The sequence below is a fragment of the Astatotilapia calliptera genome, chromosome 15 (assembly GCF_900246225.1).
Source record: "Astatotilapia calliptera chromosome 15, fAstCal1.2, whole genome shotgun sequence".
Classification (NCBI taxonomy): domain Eukaryota; kingdom Metazoa; phylum Chordata; class Actinopteri; order Cichliformes; family Cichlidae; genus Astatotilapia; species Astatotilapia calliptera.
In genome coordinates this window covers 8926089-8945788 of record NC_039316.1, presented here as the reverse complement: position 1 = coordinate 8945788, position 19700 = coordinate 8926089, and the positions used below count along the sequence as shown (strand labels likewise).

At 39.5% G+C, this 19700-nt stretch overlaps 1 protein-coding gene across 1 annotated transcript; it reads right to left on the bottom strand.

Annotated features, from left to right (window-relative positions):
* Nucleotides 1-10369: 10369 nt before the first annotated feature.
* LOC113006890 (uncharacterized) lies at nucleotides 10370-12092 on the bottom strand. Its single transcript, XM_026143128.1, has 2 exons — nucleotides 11862-12092; nucleotides 10370-11590 (listed from the first exon to the last, which is right to left on the bottom strand). Exons 1-2 carry the CDS (start codon nucleotides 12069-12071, stop codon nucleotides 10958-10960), a joined length of 843 nt encoding a protein of 280 aa, XP_025998913.1. The 5' UTR covers nucleotides 12072-12092; the 3' UTR covers nucleotides 10370-10957.
* Between the last annotated feature and the right edge of the window lie 7608 nt (nucleotides 12093-19700).

Here is a 19700-nt window from a genome sequence, read left to right as displayed (position 1 = left end):
GTGCCATTCTACCTCTTCATAGACATGGCCCAGGTCTGTCTCCCATTTTCTTTTTATACACGCTTTGTTATGGTCAGGTAACTTTTCATTCATAATAGCATATATAGAAGATGCTATTCCTTTTATTGACTTCCATGGTTTGGTGCAAAGATGCATTTCTCTTGGTGAAATATTTACAGCAAAGTACTGAATTTTACAGTCAGATATAGAACATAACTGTATAAGGGACAAATAAATGGTTGATCAAAATGTAATCACACTCATCCAGTAGGGGGTTGATATCATGATCATAAATGCACACAAAATCTGTACTTTTATGAATTCGTACACATTATTTTAACTGACTAACGAGCAATTATTTCTATTAGTTATCAAATACCGGATTACCATACGTCGTATCTCCAATTCGTCTGAAAAGTAGAGGATGGAGAGTTTCTATGTCAATGCTTGATGTTATAGTCTTTTCTTCCTTCATTTTGCCCCCACCCCCAAAGTTAACAGTGGAGGCCTTCTCATCTGAGAGTATAAGAGTGAATTGCTTTGTTGAAATCACATTAGATCACTTTAGTCTAATCACTCGGAAGATCTTTCAGGTAACGTTGCGCTTCGGCAGGAGTGGGGAAAATTTTGATAGATCCCTGGTGCCTGATGCGAAGTTGCGCTGGGTACATCAGAGCATATTCAATCTCCTTCTCTCGCAGCCTCTGTTCCACGTCACGGAACTCGTCTCTTCTGCATTGCAGGTCTGCGCTGTAATCCGGGAAAAAAGATATTTTCTTATTCTCATACGTCATCTCTCCCCTACTTCTAGCCAGTCAGAGGACTTTCTCTTTGTCTCTGAAGTTCAGAAACTTAGCAATGAGGGGCCGTGGTCTGTCAGACTTCTTCCCAACGCGGTGTACTCTTTCAAGGGTAATGTGTGAGGTGAAGTTATCATTCCCCAGGATTTGTGGTATAAATTTCTCCAAAAATCCAACAGCGTCGCAGCCTTCTGCTTGCTCAGGGATGTTCAGTATCCTAAGGTTGGACCTTCTACTGCGGTTCTCCAAGTTGTCAATTTTGTCTTTTGAGTTGCGTTGTCAATTTCTCCATTTTATCGACACGGTTGTGTGCATCTTTAATGTCGTCTTTGTTTGCGCTCACTCACGCCTCCATCTCCTCAACCTGCTCTGAAAGCGCATTGTGAGAGGATTCAATTTTCGTCAGGGTTGTTTGTATGTCAGCCGTTTTTTTTGGGGGTTTTTTTGTTTGTTTTGTTTTTGGTTCGTGAGGTCCTCTTTAGTGTCCTTGATAGCATTGAGTAATTTGCTAATTGGCAAATCCTCCTTCCCATCCGCCATATTTCTTGTTGCTAATATGTGCAGGTGTCCTGAAGTTTTAGCCGTTTTCTTTCGTTTTGAGTGTCGCAAATTATAACTTGCCATACAGAAGTTTCCTTAGTAACCTTGCCTCTTGCTATGGTCCAGAATTATATGAGGGCAAGTCAGGATAAAGATAGATTCCTGGGCCTACCGCCGAGAGCTCACGAATACACGTCTACTCTCTTCCGCACTCAGCCATCTTTTTCATGATCACCTTCTTAAAGACTTTAATCAAGATGGCAATTGTTTTTTGTGGGCTAAACTGTGATTTTGGCGTAGAAAATATTGCAATGGTGCTTTTAATTAAAAGAGATTCCACACATGAATACTGAAACTTAAACTGGCGAATGATTTATGGTGGAAGGAAAGATGTGGCCAGGTTGTAGTCACAGGCTGATTTATTTAATATAGAAAAACTACTTTTGTCATTGTGAAGCTCACAGAGCAGTTCAAGCGCAGCTGTGACATATTGTACTCATGAAGAAAAAAGTTGGCAAGCAAAACAGCTGATGGCCTTAGTTGTTACTAATTTGAATGCACACTTAATTATTATTTTTGCTCACATTAGCCAGCAGAATATGTTCTTAATACTACTAGCTCACTTTAAAATTAACATCTGGATTTACTGAACATGATACTAAAGTGGGTTTATGGTTGGTAATAGTGTTTTAAAGCTTACACCCAAATCCTTGTTTAACTACTGAACTCTTAACCCACCAGAAACTCTTGGGATTTTACACCAGAAATAAAACAGGTTCACAGCCTGGTAAAAAGTATTAGTTTCTATAGCTAATTTCTGTCATTGTGACAACAGGTGAACAGGTTATTATAATAATTATTATTATCATATAGTTATTTTTAGTTGAAAGTTTAAAGCTGATTAGTGTGTAATCACTTCTTCCAATAAATTGATGAACTCTGATAAACTTAGAAATAATCCATTTAACATACAAAAGAGCAGATTTGTGGAAGCTGTCATGTTTTGCCCCACAATCTTGAATACAGTGGATAAGATCTACATCACTACAACGCTGCCTAATTACATTTTATGTATGTGGCTATAGACTGGCCACATACATGCTTCAAAGAATGTTTCAGTAAAGCTGCCTTACAGCAGCTAATGGCAGCTAACAGGGCCTAACAACATCTAAAACAGTGGCTAACAGCAGCTAAGAGGAACAAAAACAGTGCTTACTAACAGCAAAATTCAGCAAATCCTCAACAGCTCACCTCACTGTCACCAAACAGAAGTGAGCTTTTCTGACCTATTGACTCGCATTAGACTCCTTTCACAAAGTTTTACAGACTCCTCCAGAGTAAATTGATATGGACACATGTAGAGCTGGGCGATAGAAGGATAACGATATGTATCGCGATATAACTTTTACTCGATAGAGAAATTAAGCTATCGCGATAGACCTCGCCGCTCTTGTCCTCTTTAAAAAAAAAAAAAAAAAAAAAAAAAAAAAAAAAAAGGTCAGCCAATCCAAATTAAGTAGCGCAGAGCCGAACCAATCACAGCCGCAGCGTCACGTCGCGTGACTTGTTACGTACAGCACAAGTGCCAAGCCGCACGTGTGTTTGTTTGGGAAGCAGCCAGCGGGTAATGGAGCCAGCGCGTAATGGAGGAAATGAGTGTGCCGACTAGAAAAATCAACCGAGCGTGACCGAAGAGAAAACAGATGATGGTTCCAATGCCGGAGAGATTGTCGAACGGAAGAGCCATAGAAGTTCCGTAGTGTGAAGGTATTTCGGCTATTTCAAGTCTGACAAAAAACAGAGTAGCGTGCACTGTAAATTGTGCCGAAAGCAAGTCTGGAAATACAATAAACTGGTGCATGCGTCACACTGTGCGCCACGTTATTGTTTCGGTGAAATGAATTTCTACAATACTGTTAATTCTACTCTCTGCAGTGTTTAAATGCTTACATATACACACAGTTACTGTCCGTCCACACATACGACTCTGTTCTGCTTCTATGCCCCAGCTTTGTTTACTTTTTCCCACCGAGGCTTCTAGACTTCTGATTGGCCAACATTTCTGCACGGTTAGGAATCTAGCGCCACCTGCTGCTTTGGCATGTTCATAGCAGCGTTTTCCTTCATTTTTCCCTTTATGTGTGGACGGGATTATTTTTTAAAACGAAAACGGAAAATCTCCGTTTTCAAAAATACCCGTGTACGTGTAGACGTAGCCTCAGTCTCTGAATGGAAGCGCTAATTCGTCATTCGGCTTTTGTCAGACTAAAGTAACTGTTAAAACTGTTTGAAAAGCTAAGCTATACAACAAGGAGAGATTGAGAATTTCCTTTTAGTTCTCAGTTTATTTGATATTGACAAAAGTTAGTCAGTTTTGTCTGTTCTTCTGTAAAACAAACTAAGATTTATTTTTAGAATTAATATTTTGTTTCTAAGTGGAATTGACAATTTAGTCTGTTTCGTTTGTTCTATTTTGAAACTTAAACGCTTTAGCGGCTGCCGTTTGTGTAGTTTGCAATATTTGCCTTTATTTATCTGAAAAAGTCTCATGTTCCTTAAGTACATCTACCCTGTTGAACTTATTATGGGAAATAAATATTTAAATAAAAACAAGCTGCTGATTATTTCACATTTTACTTGTGAGCAACGGCACATTTAAATCTTACAAATATAGTTATTTGGCTTATATCGTGATAGATATCGTTATCGCCTGAAATGAAAAAAACCTATCGTGATATGAAAAAATCTCATATCGCCCAGCTCTAGACACATGCTAATTGCTCAGATAAACATTGGACTAACAACCTACACTCACTACAAATGAACAACAGTAAGGTTTCCTTGCCCTATGGTGGCCATCATAGTTTAGATTATACACTTGAAATGGGAGCGGTAAGAGAAAAGTATTCAGTTGATTGTAATGTACAGGGAGTGCAGAATTATTAGGCAAATTAGTATTTTGTCCACATCATCCTCTTCATGCATGTTGTCTTACTCCAAGCTGTATAGGCTCAAAAGCCTACTACCAATTAAGCATATTAGGTGATGTGCATCTCTGTAATGAGAAGGGGTGTGGTCTAATGACATCAACACCCTATATCAGGTGTGCATAATTATTAGGCAACGTCCTTTCCTTTGCCAAAATGGGTCAAAAGAAGGACTTGACAGGCTCAGAAAAGTCAAAAATAGTGAGATATCTTGCAGAGGGATGCAGCAGTCTCAAAATTGCAAAGCTTCTGAAGCGTGATCATCGAACAATCAAGCGTTTCATTCAAAATAGTCAACAGGGTCGCAAGAAGCGTGTGGAAAAACCAAGGCGCAAAATAACTGCCCATGAACTGAGAAAAGTCAAGCGTGCAGCTGCCAAGATGCCACTTGCCACCAGTTTGGCCATATTTCAGAGCTGCAACATCACTGGAGTGCCCAAAAGCACAAGGTGTGCAATACTCAGAGACATGGCCAAGGTAAGAAAGGCTGAAAGACGACCACCACTGAATAAGACACACAAGCTGAAACGTCAAGACTGGGCCAAGAAATATCTCAAGACTGGTTTTTCTAAGGTTTTATGGACTGATGAAATGTGAGTGAGTCTTGATGGGCCAGATGGATGGGCCCGTGGCTGGATTGGTAAAGGGCAGAGAGCTCCAGTCCGACTCAGACGCCAGCAAGGTGGAGGTGGAGTACTGGTTTGGGCTGGTATCATCAAAGATGAGCTTGTGGGGCCTTTTCGGGTTGAGGATGGAGTCAAGCTCAACTCCCAGTCCTACTGCCAGTTTCTGGAAGACACCTTCTTCAAGCAGTGGTACAGGAAGAAGTCTGCATCCTTCAAGAAAAACATGATTTTCATGCAGGACAATGCTCCATCACACGCGTCCAAGTACTCCACAGCGTGGCTGGCAAGAAAGGGTATAAAAGAAGAAAAACTAATGACATGGCCTCCTTGTTCACCTGATCTGAACCCCATTGAGAACCTGTGGTCCATCATCAAATGTGAGATTTACAAGGAGGGAAAACAGTACACCTCTCTGAACAGTGTCTGGGAGGCTGTGGTTGCTGCTGCACGCAATGTTGATGGTGAACAGATCAAAACACTGACAGAATCCATGGATGGCAGGCTTTTGAGTGTCCTTGCAAAGAAAGGTGGCTATATTGGTCGCTGATTTGTTTTTGTTTTGTTTTTGAATGTCAGAAATGTATATTTATGAATGTGGAGATGTTATATTGGTTTCACTGGTAAAAATAAATAATTGAAATGGGTATATATTTGTTTTTTGTTAAGTTGCCTAATAATTATGCACAGTAATAGTCACCTGCACACACAGATATCCCCCTAAAATAGCTAAAACTAAAACCAAACTAAAAACTACTTACAAAAACATTCAGCTTTGATATTAATGAGTTTTTTGGGTTCATTGAGAACATGGTTGTTGTTCAATAATAAAACTATTCCTCAAAAATACAACTTGCCTAATAATTCTGCACTCCCTATATTGACATCTATAGAGATTTATGAGATTTTATACACTGCACACTGTAATTTTAATGTTGTGCTAGACCAAAGTGAGCAAATTTGAGTCCCTGAACTAGACCTCACAGACACCTTTGAGGTGTTGGTGCTTTTTGAGCATTTTAAAGCAGCGATCTGACAAATAGTAAGTTCGGCTCTGTGGTTGATATGTAAAAAGGCTGCGCTTTAATTTTGGTGAGTATTTTATTTCTACATTAGTTAACAGTAATTATCAGGTCTGTGTCTGAGTGATTTACCCAAACAGTTTAGGGATACGCCTTGCTAATAATAATGGCTGATGAAAATTTAGTACACCATCCTCTCATCCAAATTTGATGACTTGTTCTTCTCACAAAATGGTCACAGCCATAATTAAGGTTACCTTTTAGAGGTCAAATGCACTCTTAGTTAAGAATACACCAGCAAATTTAAAAACAAAACAAAACAACAACTGCAAAATCACACAAAATATGACAGAAGCTGAATAAAACACAAACAAATTACAAAAAAAATCTCAAAAACCATAGCAGTAGTGTTTTCGGGCAGATGCTAACATGACGAAGCAGCTGCAGATCCTACAGAAACCAAAACTTGTGAAGATTTGCACGGAGACAGAGTTTTAATCGCATGACTTGCATGTAATGCTGTTAATATAATATTAATGTTTGCTATTAACTGTTTACTGTTATCTTGTCACTTTTGCATCTGTTTCGTCACCTTATTGTCTCCCCAAAACACTTTTTGAGTGCTTTTGCAGTGTTTATCCTATTAGCTTTTTTTTTTCTTTTTTCTTTTTTTTTTTTCTTTTTTTCCCCCCCATGTTGCAGTATTTGTTCTGTCAGGGCCAGCGTACATGCTGCTAAAACTGAGGCTTTGAAATGGTCCTGTGGAACATCACATTGTGCATCTTCTACATACAGTCTATGTGATGCATAGGGTAGGGAGGGGGGAAAAGGAAAAAAAGATTTGTAAGAAAACATTTTCATGTTTTCTTACAAATACTGATACAAAGAATATACAAATACTCTTAAATACTGATTTGATTTACAATCTTATGAAATACATTTAAATAAACGAGTATCTAAAATTAAGTTCAAAACACACTAGTGTGATAACAACAGATTGAGATCCTGAATAAAGATAATTTGAAAAATAGTTAAGAAAAAGTACGATGTTTTAAGGATTTATACTGCTGAGCTGAAAGTTATAGTTATTCAGATTATTTGAGTTACATATTAATAAAAACATTTCTTTTATGGAGTTCTAAAGAAGCACTTCAGTAAGATAAATCCAAGTTTGTTGTGTAGTGAGATTTATGGTGGACTCATGAGGAGATATCTCCAGAGAAGGTGAGTAGTTCAACATGCCATGAAGAATCCGATAATGAGCATATGTATGAGTTCAAGCGTGTTTGAAAAGCATGTGTCTAAAGGTGATGGAGACGATAAGGTATTCACTTAATGTAATTTATGGTGGTGAAAGTGAACTGTGGTCTATTCATGCACATGATAAAACCTCAAAAAACTTAATGTCATCCTTCTTTTTTGGTTTCTAAAATTAAAATAATAGTCCATCCTGCTGATCATGCAAAGTCACTTCATCAGTGTATGAGATAATTAATCTATAATTAATCTTCAGTTTCCCACTTTTATAGTTTTAGCAATTCAGGTCAAAGGTCAGGTCAGATAAAAGGTCAGTTTTAGCCCGTTCTTGTGGATTACTGGCTTCTGCATAACTGCTGTATGTCTCAAGAGAAAGCCACTGTTGTTCAGAATCTCTAATAAACTGTAAACATTGAGCCTTTACTCACCTTATATCCTTAAATTCCTGTAATCCTTCTATCTGCATATCTAAAAACTATAGCAACAACCTCACCAGAACTTCAGATTGGCCTTAAACCTGGCCCTTATTGTGTTGATCCCCATCCATGATGATTTACAGCATCAATAAGCTAAAGCAGAAGAAGCCATTTGGGAGTTCTCACCTGGCAGAAAGAAAAGGAAACACTACTCCCATAACAGAAGTAACACCCACCTCAGGGGCCAGCTTTCATGGACCTAGATACGGCCATCTCGTTAGCCTTGTCCAACATCCAGTCTGTCATGTCAATTGCAGACTCCAAAGCCTAAAGTCCGGTTTATTCACCAACCGGTCTTCCTCTCACTCTTCCTCCTCGTTAGCGAGGCCTGGCCCCTTCTTCGATGTTGTCGATAGCAACAGAGCCCTGCTGAGATGACTGAAAAGTGTAGTCCCAGCCTCCACTTTATTTCCTCCCACTGCTGTAGTGTTTTTTTTTTTTTGTTTTTTTTTCTCCAATTCATGAAACCAAATCCTAGCGGGGACTCTCCTTTCTTTTAATGGATTATTAGCTTCTAAGTAGTATACAGACGAGGCCTCCAGGGGTTTTTACGTGGGTTTTTTCAATAATCAGTGCTCTGCTGACCTACAGCCAAAGAACTGTCATCCTTGCAAATTCATGCTTTCTCCAATGCTGGCTCATATGTACATGTTATGATATAACCTCTTGAGTTATGTTTATAAACTCTCTCGTTGTGTTACCTCAAAGCCGCAAATTTGTGAACCTTCAGTTGGTCTTACTACACGTCATACAAGTCTGTTTTCCTTTCCCACGATTGCTGCATGTGCGCTCTCTACCTTGGGTTTTCTACATGTGCACACCAGCAGGCATGGAGGTTTGCCCAGAGTAGTTGGTTTGGGGGGGGGGATTTATGGCTATACTACCTGCTTCAGGCTTTCACTGTATTCACACTGAAGGGGAAAAAGTTGCACTCTGCTTGGCCTAAAACGGAGTTATACTGCCTTATATAAAATGCTGCAGATAGAAAGGATTTCCTTTGACAGTCAGACAGTCGTGACTGCTTCAAAGTGCTAGTCTAGGCAGGCCATAAAGTAAAACTCAGCCCACATTCCCAGTGCATCAGCTGATTTTCTTTCCGGCCCACATCAGCTGATGGCTCAGCTGATGCCCTTCTAAGCATGCAGTTGGCAAATCTAATATATCCTATTAAAGCTGCTTTAGCCTGCCAATCCAAGCTGCAAGCTGCTTCCTCTACAAACTGCTTTGCAACCCACCTCCACCCCTGCTCATCCTCTTCAAGCTATGCCTGACTTAATCAGTTGTCACTGAAGCCAGCACTGTTCTGTGCCCTATGGAGTTTAGGTTGCTGCTCTCCCTGCCTTATCCTTTCTATGTATACACACTGAAGAGCAGGGAGAAGGGCAGGGCCATACAGCCAAATATAAATGACTGCAGATGGAAATAATTTTCCTTGACTAAAATGATTCTGACTGAAATACTATGATTTGGTTTGCAGCATCTGGCAGGCCTGCTGGATCATGATATATAGTATACATCATATACTATGTTGAAAGAAGACTTTTTTTCTTGCTTTTTCAACAACACAAAACATTGTGCAATATCCGTGTGCACACTGAAATTCAATATTTGTTCACAGTGAAAACAATGTGGCCTTCTGACATTTTAACTTGTCATCCAACATATTGCTTTTCATCTGCTCCACACTGGGGATTTAAAGGATGCACATCATTGTATTGTTATTACAGGTTTATCAGCGTATTCGGTCATTAGCTACAGGAGAATGTGTTATATAACATATTTACATGTGAATGGAGGTGTATTAGCAATGTAATTATTGCTTTTCTTTAAAGCAATCATTAAAACTTGAATATGTTAGAAATTGTATGAATCCATTTCGCAGTTATGAGATCTAAAGAGCTAGGATCCAAGAGATATGTTACCAATTACAGTTTAATTTCTTGTTAACTACATGATTTAAGATGTTAAATTTTATTGGTGTTCGTAATAAAGACATTATGAAAATCTAATTTTCATTTTAAAACAAAACAAAAACCATCTGTGGCACTATTTACTTTCAAAGTTATGTAACGAGCTTATATCCCTTGTGTGCTGCAATTTCGTGTCACAGTTGATGCTCATAATCACTTCAGTATGAATGTGGCAGAAAGAAATGCACTGACATTTTTTCAAAGAGAAGTCCACATGTGCAAAAGTAAAAAAGAAGGATTTACAATGTTTGGGGGCTTGAATTGACTAGAAAATTATTAGCTAGTGTTGACTAAACCAGACTGTATGACTACATTCAAATAAATGTCATTTGTTTTGTCTTCATAAGGGTTTTTTGCCTTTTGATTTGTTTATTTTTACAGTTTCATGCTAAGCTGCGGCGTCTGAAAGCACAACGCAGGTATGAGTACTCCAAGGTTTGCCAGCAAACTGTGACATCACCGATTCTTACAGGTGCAACAAAGCGAGCCGCCCATCCATCCTTTGTGTAAATTACATGTTCGTGTCAGATGATTCTAGAAATTTTAAAAAAGCTGCTGTTATGTGCATAATACAAACCAAAAGGAAATGATTTTTCCCAGAAATTAAATTCCTTTTCCCAATTCAGACACTGTGAGGGCCAGTTTGCCCACTGTCTACAAGCCTTTTATTTCATCTCATCTTTTGTTAGTATAACAGCATCATTTTCAACTTTACTACAGTTTTTCTCCATTGGTTTGGCTCATTTCTTGAAACAGAAATTACATTCTCAAAACTCTAAGATCATTTGGCAAAACACTCTTACAGTTTAGCACAACACTATAGCTCACCTGCAAAAGCTCATATCTCTTCCAAAACTGTTCACTCAGGCGTCAATCTAAATCCCTTTCGCATTTAAACAGTCAGTGTCTCCAAAATGGCAAAGATCCTTCTCAATAGCTTTGGCTCATTTCTCGACACAGATCGGACATTCTCATCATTCTTGGTGCTTTTGTCAAAATAAACCAAGATGGTTGATCACAACAACATGGTCCACCTGCAAAAGCTCATATCTCTCCTAAAACAGTTCACTCATGTGTCAAAACTACATTTCTTTTTAATCTGAATAGTCAGTGCCCCCAAAATGCATCGTCCCTTTGGCATTGTGTGAGTACTGTCATACAAAATATTTAGATGTTTTGTCACTATGGCAGAGGACCAACAATATACAACAGAAAAGAGTAGCCTCCAAGGTTTGATATCACAGATTGCACTCACACTACCAAGGAAATTATAACCATTTTTTTATTCACACGGAAAGAAAGTTCTCATGCCAAGTTCTCTTGCAATGCAACGAGGGAAGAAACGGCGTGCATGCCGCAACCATCCCCTGCATTGATCTCCTGTAATGTCGTCACACGCTGCGTCCATAGCATGGAGCAGGGACGGCTGATCCTGAGCATGATGCTCATACACTCTCCACCTCCAAGCAGAGAAAAACTCCTCTATCGGATTGAGGAAAGGAGAGTAAGGTGGCAGGAACCCCATGACCATCCTTGGATGCGTTGCAAACCAGCCCCTAATGAGTGGGCTATGGTGGAAATTGACATTGTCCCACACAATTACATAAATAGGTAGGTGAGGCCCTATGAGACCTCTCTCATTTTCAGGGATAAAATCGGTATAAAGGCGATCCAAGAAGATGAGGAGCTTGTGTGTGTTGTATGGGTCAAGACTGGGGATGTGAGTGGCCACACCATTTTCAGAAATGGCAGCACACATAGTTATATTGCCCCCTCGCTGACCTGGGACATCCACTGTGGCCCGGTGGCCAATAATATTATGGCCACGTCTTCGGCCCTTGGCCAGGTTGAAGCCAGCTTCATCCACGAACACCAGGATGTGAGGGGTCTCATGTCCTTCCAATACCATTATTCTCTAAAATAGAGTAAAGAACATGAAATCAGTCATACAGAAGAGTCATATACTACAGTTAGACAATTACCTGTTCTCCCCCACAGGTTCAATATACTACAGGCCACTACTCCAGTGGTTCTAAACTAGTGATAGGCCTATGAGGAAGTACTGCAGGGGTATTTGATAGAAAGGGGAGTGGGAATAATGGAGGTATTGAAACCAAATAAGAGAACTACTGCTTATTGTGATTACAGGTAAGGTTATAATAAGAGACAACCAGTAACTGGCTTACATTTACATACTGGTAGCGCAGCTCCTTCACTCTGTCAGAGTTCCTCTCAAACGGTACCCTGTAGATTTGTTTCATTGTCATGTGATGCTTCTTCAAAACCCGGTCTATTGTGGAGATGCTTATTGTGTTTATATTCTGGAATATATGATTGTCCTGAAGGATGGCATCACGGATCTGTCTCAATGTGATGGCATTATTTGCCATCACCATGTTTTTTTTTGTTTGTTTTGTTTTGTTTTTCTTTTTGGAAGTGACATCAGAAACAGCAGCATGTGACATCACGTGATGGCGGAGCTTCAGTTCATCCTTTGTCATCCTTTTTTTTTTTTTTTTTTTTTTTTTTTTTTTTTTTTTAATAGGACAGGGGGAAAGAATGAAAGAAAGAGGGGGAGAGGAAGAAAGAAAACCAAAGGGGAGAAGAGACGGTGAGAAGGGGGGGAAGAGAGAGAAAAAAAAAAAAAAAAACTCCTGGGTCACCTGTATGGAGAGAAAGAAAAACAAAAAAAACAGGGGAGACAGCAAACAACAAAGAGCAACATAATAATAATTTAAAAAAAAAGCACCATCACAATAAACTAGCTAGTCATAGATATCAATAGTTACTAAATAATAAACGATATTGTGCAGCACGCAAGATAGACAGCGCACAGTGTGCTTTGAGGCAGCAGCCAAGAAAGCTGTAGTCCGCATCTGTGAATACCCATGTGTACACCTGTGTGCATACCTGTGTGGATCAGCATGCTTGCATTCCAAAGGTTTCTCCATGTAATGATCTGCTAGAGAGTGTGGGGAGCCACAGCCCTGTCCTCTATGGTATCAAGCAGGTATGCCATCACCATGTTACAAATCTCTCTTTCCTGTTGTTCATTGAGCAGTTTTCCTCTGCCACCCACATGAGGTTGTCGTCCAATCCTACAAAAAGAACAGAATACAGTAAGTTACCAGTGTAATTGTATTATTATTTTACTCACAGTAACTTCACCACAATCCTAATGCAACATTGCACAGTGACTGGAATACTACTCTAAACTTAATTTTCTAATTATGTAATTCCATAGTTTACAGTAATATGTTCAATACATTTCTTGTCATATTTAGTATCAAAACATTCCACTAGTCCTCTCCACCTGCTAGTATAGACCTACAACTGTAGGCAGATGCACACAAAATCTCTACAGTAAGTTATACATTTTTTGCCTCACGCACAGTGCCCTGTCCTATACAACATATAATTCCATCATAGATTACATGGAGTCCATACCTGTTTTCCCTGCGAAAGGTTTGGATGATGGAGGAGACTGAAGAGTGAGGCATATTAGGCTGCACTCGACGACCTGCCTCTGCCATTGTGAGGCAATGGTTTATGACATGGTCTATAATTGTGGCCTGAATTTCATTCGGGACAGCACAGTGTCTTCGCGCACCTCGGCCTCTTCCCCCTATTCCTCCACCACGCATTCTCACTTCTTCTTCTTCTTCTTCTTCTTCTCCTCCTCCTCCTCCTCCTCCTCCTCCTCCTCCTCCTCCTCCTCCTCCTCCTCCTCCTCCTCCTTCTTCTTCGTCGTCTCCTCCTCCTCCTTCTTCTTCGTCGTCTCCTCCTCCTCCTCCTCCTCCTCCTCCTCCTCCTTCTTCTTCTTCTTCTTCTTCTTCTCCTCCTCCTCCTCCTCCTCCTCCTCCTCCTCCTCCTCCTCCTCGAGGAAGAACTTCCCCTTGTCCGTTTGCTTGGCCTTGTCTATCCATGTTCAGAGATCGGACTGGTCCTGATCAAGCTCTATATATCTGTGTTTGGCAGCACACAATCATGGAACACACCTGTGTGTGTGACACTCCCTCTTAGTCTAGTTTCACCTGACTGTCAATGACTGTCATCAATTTATCAAATATTCAAAGAAATTCATATATGGTATTCATGGTATTATGTTCTTGACCAATTTTGACAATTGAACAGACAGTTGTGCATGCGAGTACTTATACAATGAAATCATGCTGACATGTTTTGGAGGGAATGATCATTCGACTGAGAATCAACTAATCAGTTTAGATCTACAAGATCTATTCATTTGGAAAATGTGCTAAATGTGGGCTAACTGCATAACTGTAGGCTACTTGTACTTAATCATTTGCAAAGATGCACTGAGACAATTGAGACATGTACTAAGGCATTTACCATTTGATAAAATGAATGAGAAATGCCATTCTGTTGTGAACATTTGCCAAGAGGTTTGGAGGTTTGCCCATGTTATTTTGAGAATGTAATTTCTGTTTCAAGAAATGAGCCAAACCAATGGAGAAAAATTGTAATCCATTGGGTAGGTCCAGGAAATTCAGGTTCCAGTAGCAAAACACAGACAAAAATTTGCCTAGTAATAAAAAATTAAAATAAAAAATAAAGGGGAAAAATGAATATCAATATATAAGCATAAATATAACATATATACATGCATCTATAAATACAACATGTAAGAATAACCAGTGTAGCAGCCAAAATATCTATTGCACAGTATTTTGTTGTGCATTCAGAGATACTGTTCTGCATACATTGGTTATTTGAGTTTAAATCTATCAGTTCAAAGCAGCTTGACGAGCAAGGCATTTTTACACAAAAAAACTCAATAATTTTCTTTATTTCACTGTAAACACTAAAAATGTTTGTGCATGAAAATCCCAGTAGATTAGCAGTTTCTGAAATACTCTGATACCAACAGCCATGCCACATTCAAACTCACTTTAGTCGCTTTTCTCGCTCTCTCTGGTGCTCAGTTTGAACTTTAGAAGGTCATCGTGACCTAGTCTACGAGCCTAAATACATTAGGTTCTTGCCATGTAAACAGCTTATTGGATATTCCGCTAACAAGTAGCTGAACAGGTTTAACTAATAATAATGTGTCCAGAGAGTGTATTTTCCACCCCTTGTTAGACATAAAGCGAGTCTGTTATTCATCTTAGCCCAAAGAAAAAATATTAGGTAAAAGGGGGGGGGGGAAATCATTTAATGAGGAAAAAAACATTGCATCATTAATCCCCTGAACGGTTGTTTTCTGAAGAATTGTAAGATGAGCCTTTGATTAACAGACACTGAATAATTGAGAGGGAGGTGACCTTATATTGATGACAATTAGCGCTGTATGCATAATTAGCAATTATCAGTTACTTTACATAACCCTCTGACAAGAACTGCAAGCAAAAGATGGCTGCGGCAATAATATTTGACAATTTGCGAGTCGTTTTTAATTGAGTCAACAAGTTTCATTCACGTCTCAGGATGGATGGTAATTGTGAATGGCTTAATAAAAACACATTTAGCAGACGATACAGTGTCACATTAAAACGCAAAATGTGTGGGGGGGGGTTTTCAACAAGCGGCATAAGTTTAGAATTAAATAAATGTGAGAGGACTCGGGGGAGAAGTGACTAATGGTGTCAGTCCTCATGTTTACTTTGCTTCCTTTCATCCCACCCTCAGTTTTTCGAATGAGAAACAGATTTCAGCAATCACTCAGACGATATGTTAAATGATCATAAACACTGTTGCCTGCAATTAGTTTTAGCGCTAATCCTTATATCAAAAGATGTGACACAGGTATGTTTGAAGTCATCCACTTGCAACCCTGAGCCAAAGGACAGATGTGCTGACGAACATCTGTCTTTGTAATTCATTTTGGCCGATAGTCACTTTGGCCGAACCTTCAAAAGAGGGCTAGTTTTTAAGCATTTTTCTATTTTCCTCCTTTTTTGTGTTTATTGGAGAAATGGCACGAAATGAGAGGGAGGAAAAAAGAGGTGGGAAACGACTTACAACAAAGACTTTAAACCCTAACCATCGAGGGTGCCCCCAGGGGGGCTGACTGAGGATGAATTAGCTTTGTGTGGAGGTGATGTGCAAAAGTCTCAAGCAGCACCATTTCTTTATATTTTGCACAAAAACCTGAAATAAGTGTTGTAATTTATTGGGAAATGGATAAATGGATATCAAGCATACAGAGCATACAGAAACAGAGTTTGTAACATTTTAATGACCTTGAAAGTCAATATTTGGTGTGACTACCTTTATTCTTCAACACAACCTGAACTCTGTTATGCAAGCTTTCTTGTCATTTCTTTAAGTAGTCTTCAGGAGTAGTTCTCCAGGATTCTTGGAGGACACTCAGAGCCCTTCTTTGGATGTTAGCTGCCATTTGTTATGTTCTCTGTCAAGATGATCGCACACTGCTTCAATTACAGTGAGGGCCAGGGCAAGTTGTTACCAATCAGATGCTTTCCAGATGGGTATTGCGTGGTGGATTAAAACCTGATGGTACTTTAATTCCATCAATTTTTGACAAGATCCCCAACACCACTGAAATGGAGCCCAAAACCATAACAGAGCCCCTGATTGTTTTCTGATTGGCATAGGCATTCATTGTTGGGTGTTTCTCCTGAATTCCTTTGAAATTTTTGAGTTTAACTTTCAGCAGCTTCATGCTGCTGAAAGTTAAACTCGAAAATTTCAAATTTGTATTCATCAGTCCATAAGACCTGTTGCCACAGATTTTCAGTAGAGCTGTTGAGTAATTTGCCATTTTTGTTACCCACCAGTCTAGTTTCTTTAGTTATTTAAGGATGCACTGCTCACCATGCCGGCGGCACGGTGGTTAGCACTGTTGCCGTACAGCAAGAAGGTCCTGAGTTCAATTCCAACATCAGGCCGGGGCCTTTCTGTGTGGAGTTTGCATGTTCTCCCCGTGTTTGCGTGGGTTCCCTCCGGGTACTCCGGCTTCCTCCCACCGTCCAAAGACATGCAGCTTGTGGGGATAGGTTAATTGGATAATCCAAATTGTCACTAGGTGTGAATGTGCGAATGAATGTGAGTGCGAATGGTTGTCTGTCCCTGTGTGTTGGCCCTGCGACTGACTGGCGACCTGTCCAGGGTGTACCCCGCCTCTCGCCCTATGACAGCTGGGATATGGGATAGGCTCCAGCGCCCCCCCACGACCCTGAAAAGGATAAGCGGAAGCGAATGGATGGATGGATGGATGCTCACCATGCCAAGACATGCCATGTTTTCAGGTAACAGCTCTTTGGGAATCATTTGTTGGTGCCAAAATGTAATTTTATGTTTGTTTTTTGTTCGACTAAAGAATAAGATGGGACTAAATCACGTGTTGTTATACGTTGCAATGGGTACCTAAAGATGCAACTGGTTTATTGTTATCCGTTATGTGTAGACACAACATTAGTTCATCCTTTGAGTTAGGTGCCTTTTTTGTTTGAATGATTCATAAGTTAAGTGACTTCATCAAAAAATACAAATAATAATTAAATGAAAAGGACTAGACTGGAAATGAGTGAAAAAGCAGCCAATGTCCAAAGAAAAACTTTGAAAAACCTTCAGAAAGCCTGGAGAACTATTGCATGAGACTGCTTTAAAAATGAGAAATCTACGGCTCCTTGGAAGCAAAATATGAAGAAAGGAGGAGTGGCTCAAAACCACAATATTATATTTTTTGTCTTCACCACCTAACTGAATATGTGCCATAGAATATGCAACTTTTCCATCTTCTTTGCTTTAGAGACAACAGAAACAAGTGAGGTGTATCCTCATAAACTGGCAGAGCCATTGTTGATATAAAAACTATTTATTACAGCCTGCATGTCTGTGATAATGATATACAAACAAAACCTTTCTGCAACATGTGTGTTAGCCTCATACTCCCAGTTAATCGTGTCATTAATCATAATGACATGTCTTGGATACCTCTGAAGTTGACATTCATTTGAAACGGGGGTCAAGAAAGTATAAAATGCAAGTAAACAAAGCTAAAAATTGCATGGCTAAGAAATGTAAATGTCAACATGGAAACAGATGTGGTATGAAGATTATGTACAAACATTGAGATGTCAGTTTAAATTATCTGAATTACAGCTTTGGTTTCCTTTAGTCAATCTAACATGCAGTAAAATAGCATCTTCCTCTTTTTGATGTTTAATGGATGCAATAAGCGATGCTGCATGTGGTCTTTGCTCTTGAAAGAAAGTCTTGAAGTGAGGATATGAATCAGATACAGTCTTCTAAGCTAACTGCGTGGTAGACTTGAGGCTAATGGCTTCCATGCTATCCATTCCAGTGCTGCCCTCTGCCTTTTGAACAAATAATCCTGGAGAACTGTTATCTTTCAGGTTCAGTTTGTAGGCGCATGCTTCACCTTCTACTTCAATTACTGTTTTCATTTCCATGAGGCAGGAGAAAACAGGGAGTAGGATATCATTCCAGGTTTTGTAATAAGAATTGCAATGTTTCTGTATACGTTCAAAACTTGATCTTGCAGCTATTATAAGCTTAGAGAGGACAGCTGAGTGTTGTTGTGTTTAATTTTATCAGATATGAGAGATGAGAAACCAGCTTGCATAGATTTTCATGTCTGAGCACGTATATCTACCACACAGACTGCATATAAAGAATGGGAATAGTTTCCAGGTCTAAGAGGTAAAGTAAATGCAGAAGGGCCACAAACCTGCAAATCTTTCAAATGACCAACAGGAGGCATCTTGTTGGAAAAAGATGTCCGACATATATAAATCTATGAGAAAATAACTCTACAAGTCACTTTGTTTGGGATTTAGGACCCAGTGTTTTGATTTTCTTTAACTTTTAGTGTTTCCTGGTTTCTTTATTTCAGTTTGTTTTATTGGGTGAGTCCCTTATGTTAGGGAGAATGTAATTCCTCAGTGTTTAGCCTTTGGTTCTTGTTATTCTTAGTTTTCTTTACGTCAGTGTTTCTAGTTTAGACCACCTTAGTTTTACCTATCTGGTTTCTGCTCTCAGTTAAGTTTGTTTTTATTCTATCCCTTGTTTCCATTATCATGCTTGTCCAGTGTTGCCATGCGTTGTCTAGTTTTTATCTGTCCGTGATGCCATGTTTAGTAAATTCCTTTTTTATTTTGCTTCCTTTGTCGTGTCTCCCTTGATTGTTGTCAGCTGTGTCCTTACCTGTTGCCCATCCTCTTGTCATCTTATGAGTATTTATTGTCTGTGTCACCCTTTGGTCATTGTCACGTCCTATCGTCATGCCTGTGTGCTCACTAGTGTTTTACAGTGGCTTGTCTTTGAACATGTTAAACAGCCAGCAATATTCATTCATTCATTCCACTTCACAATCCTAAGTTCTGCATTTGGGTCTGCAACCTGCCTGTTATACAGCACTACGTGGTACACTTGATATCTGACTGCAGTAAACACTTTTAATGAGGTGAGTTTACGGGCTCAGTATAACCAAATACATCACAAAGTTTATTTTGTAAAGCATGGTACTCATTATAGTTTAAAAAGGACTATAAAGAAGTGTACGCTTTAGGGACACCATATTTTGTGATTGACAATCTGCTATTTTATGAGCATGTACAGTCCCTCGGTTCATTAGTCAGACCCACTCACTCATTTCAAAATTTCACTAATCACTAGGTAATGTCATGCGGTTGTGTCCATCTTTTGTATACAGTCTACAATAATAATAATAATAATAATAATAATAATAATGATAATAATGGATTGGATTGATGCGAAGCTCGTTTCTCTCTGCAGTTTTAGGTTTAATTTTAGGTCCCACCGTCCAAAGACATGCAGCTTGTGGGGGTAGGTTAATTGGATAATCCAAATTGTCACTAGGTGTGAATGTGCGAATGAATGTGAGTGCAAATGGTTGTTTGTCCCTGTGACAGACTGGCGACCTGTTCAAGGTGTAACCTGCCTTTCGCCCTATGACGGCTGGGATAGGCTCCAGCGCCCCCCGCGACCCTGAAAAGGATAAGCGGAAGCGAATGGATGGATGGATGGATTGGATTTATATAGCGCTTTTCAAGGCA

Coding starts and splice junctions, on each gene's coding strand:
- LOC113006890 (XM_026143128.1), bottom strand. CDS start 12,071: ATGGTGATGGCAAATAATGCCATCACATTGAGACAGATCCGTGATGCC. Junction 11,591..11,861: donor TGCGCTACCAGTATGTAAAT/GTAAGCCAGTTA, acceptor ACTCTATTTTAG/AGAATAATGGTATTGGAAGG.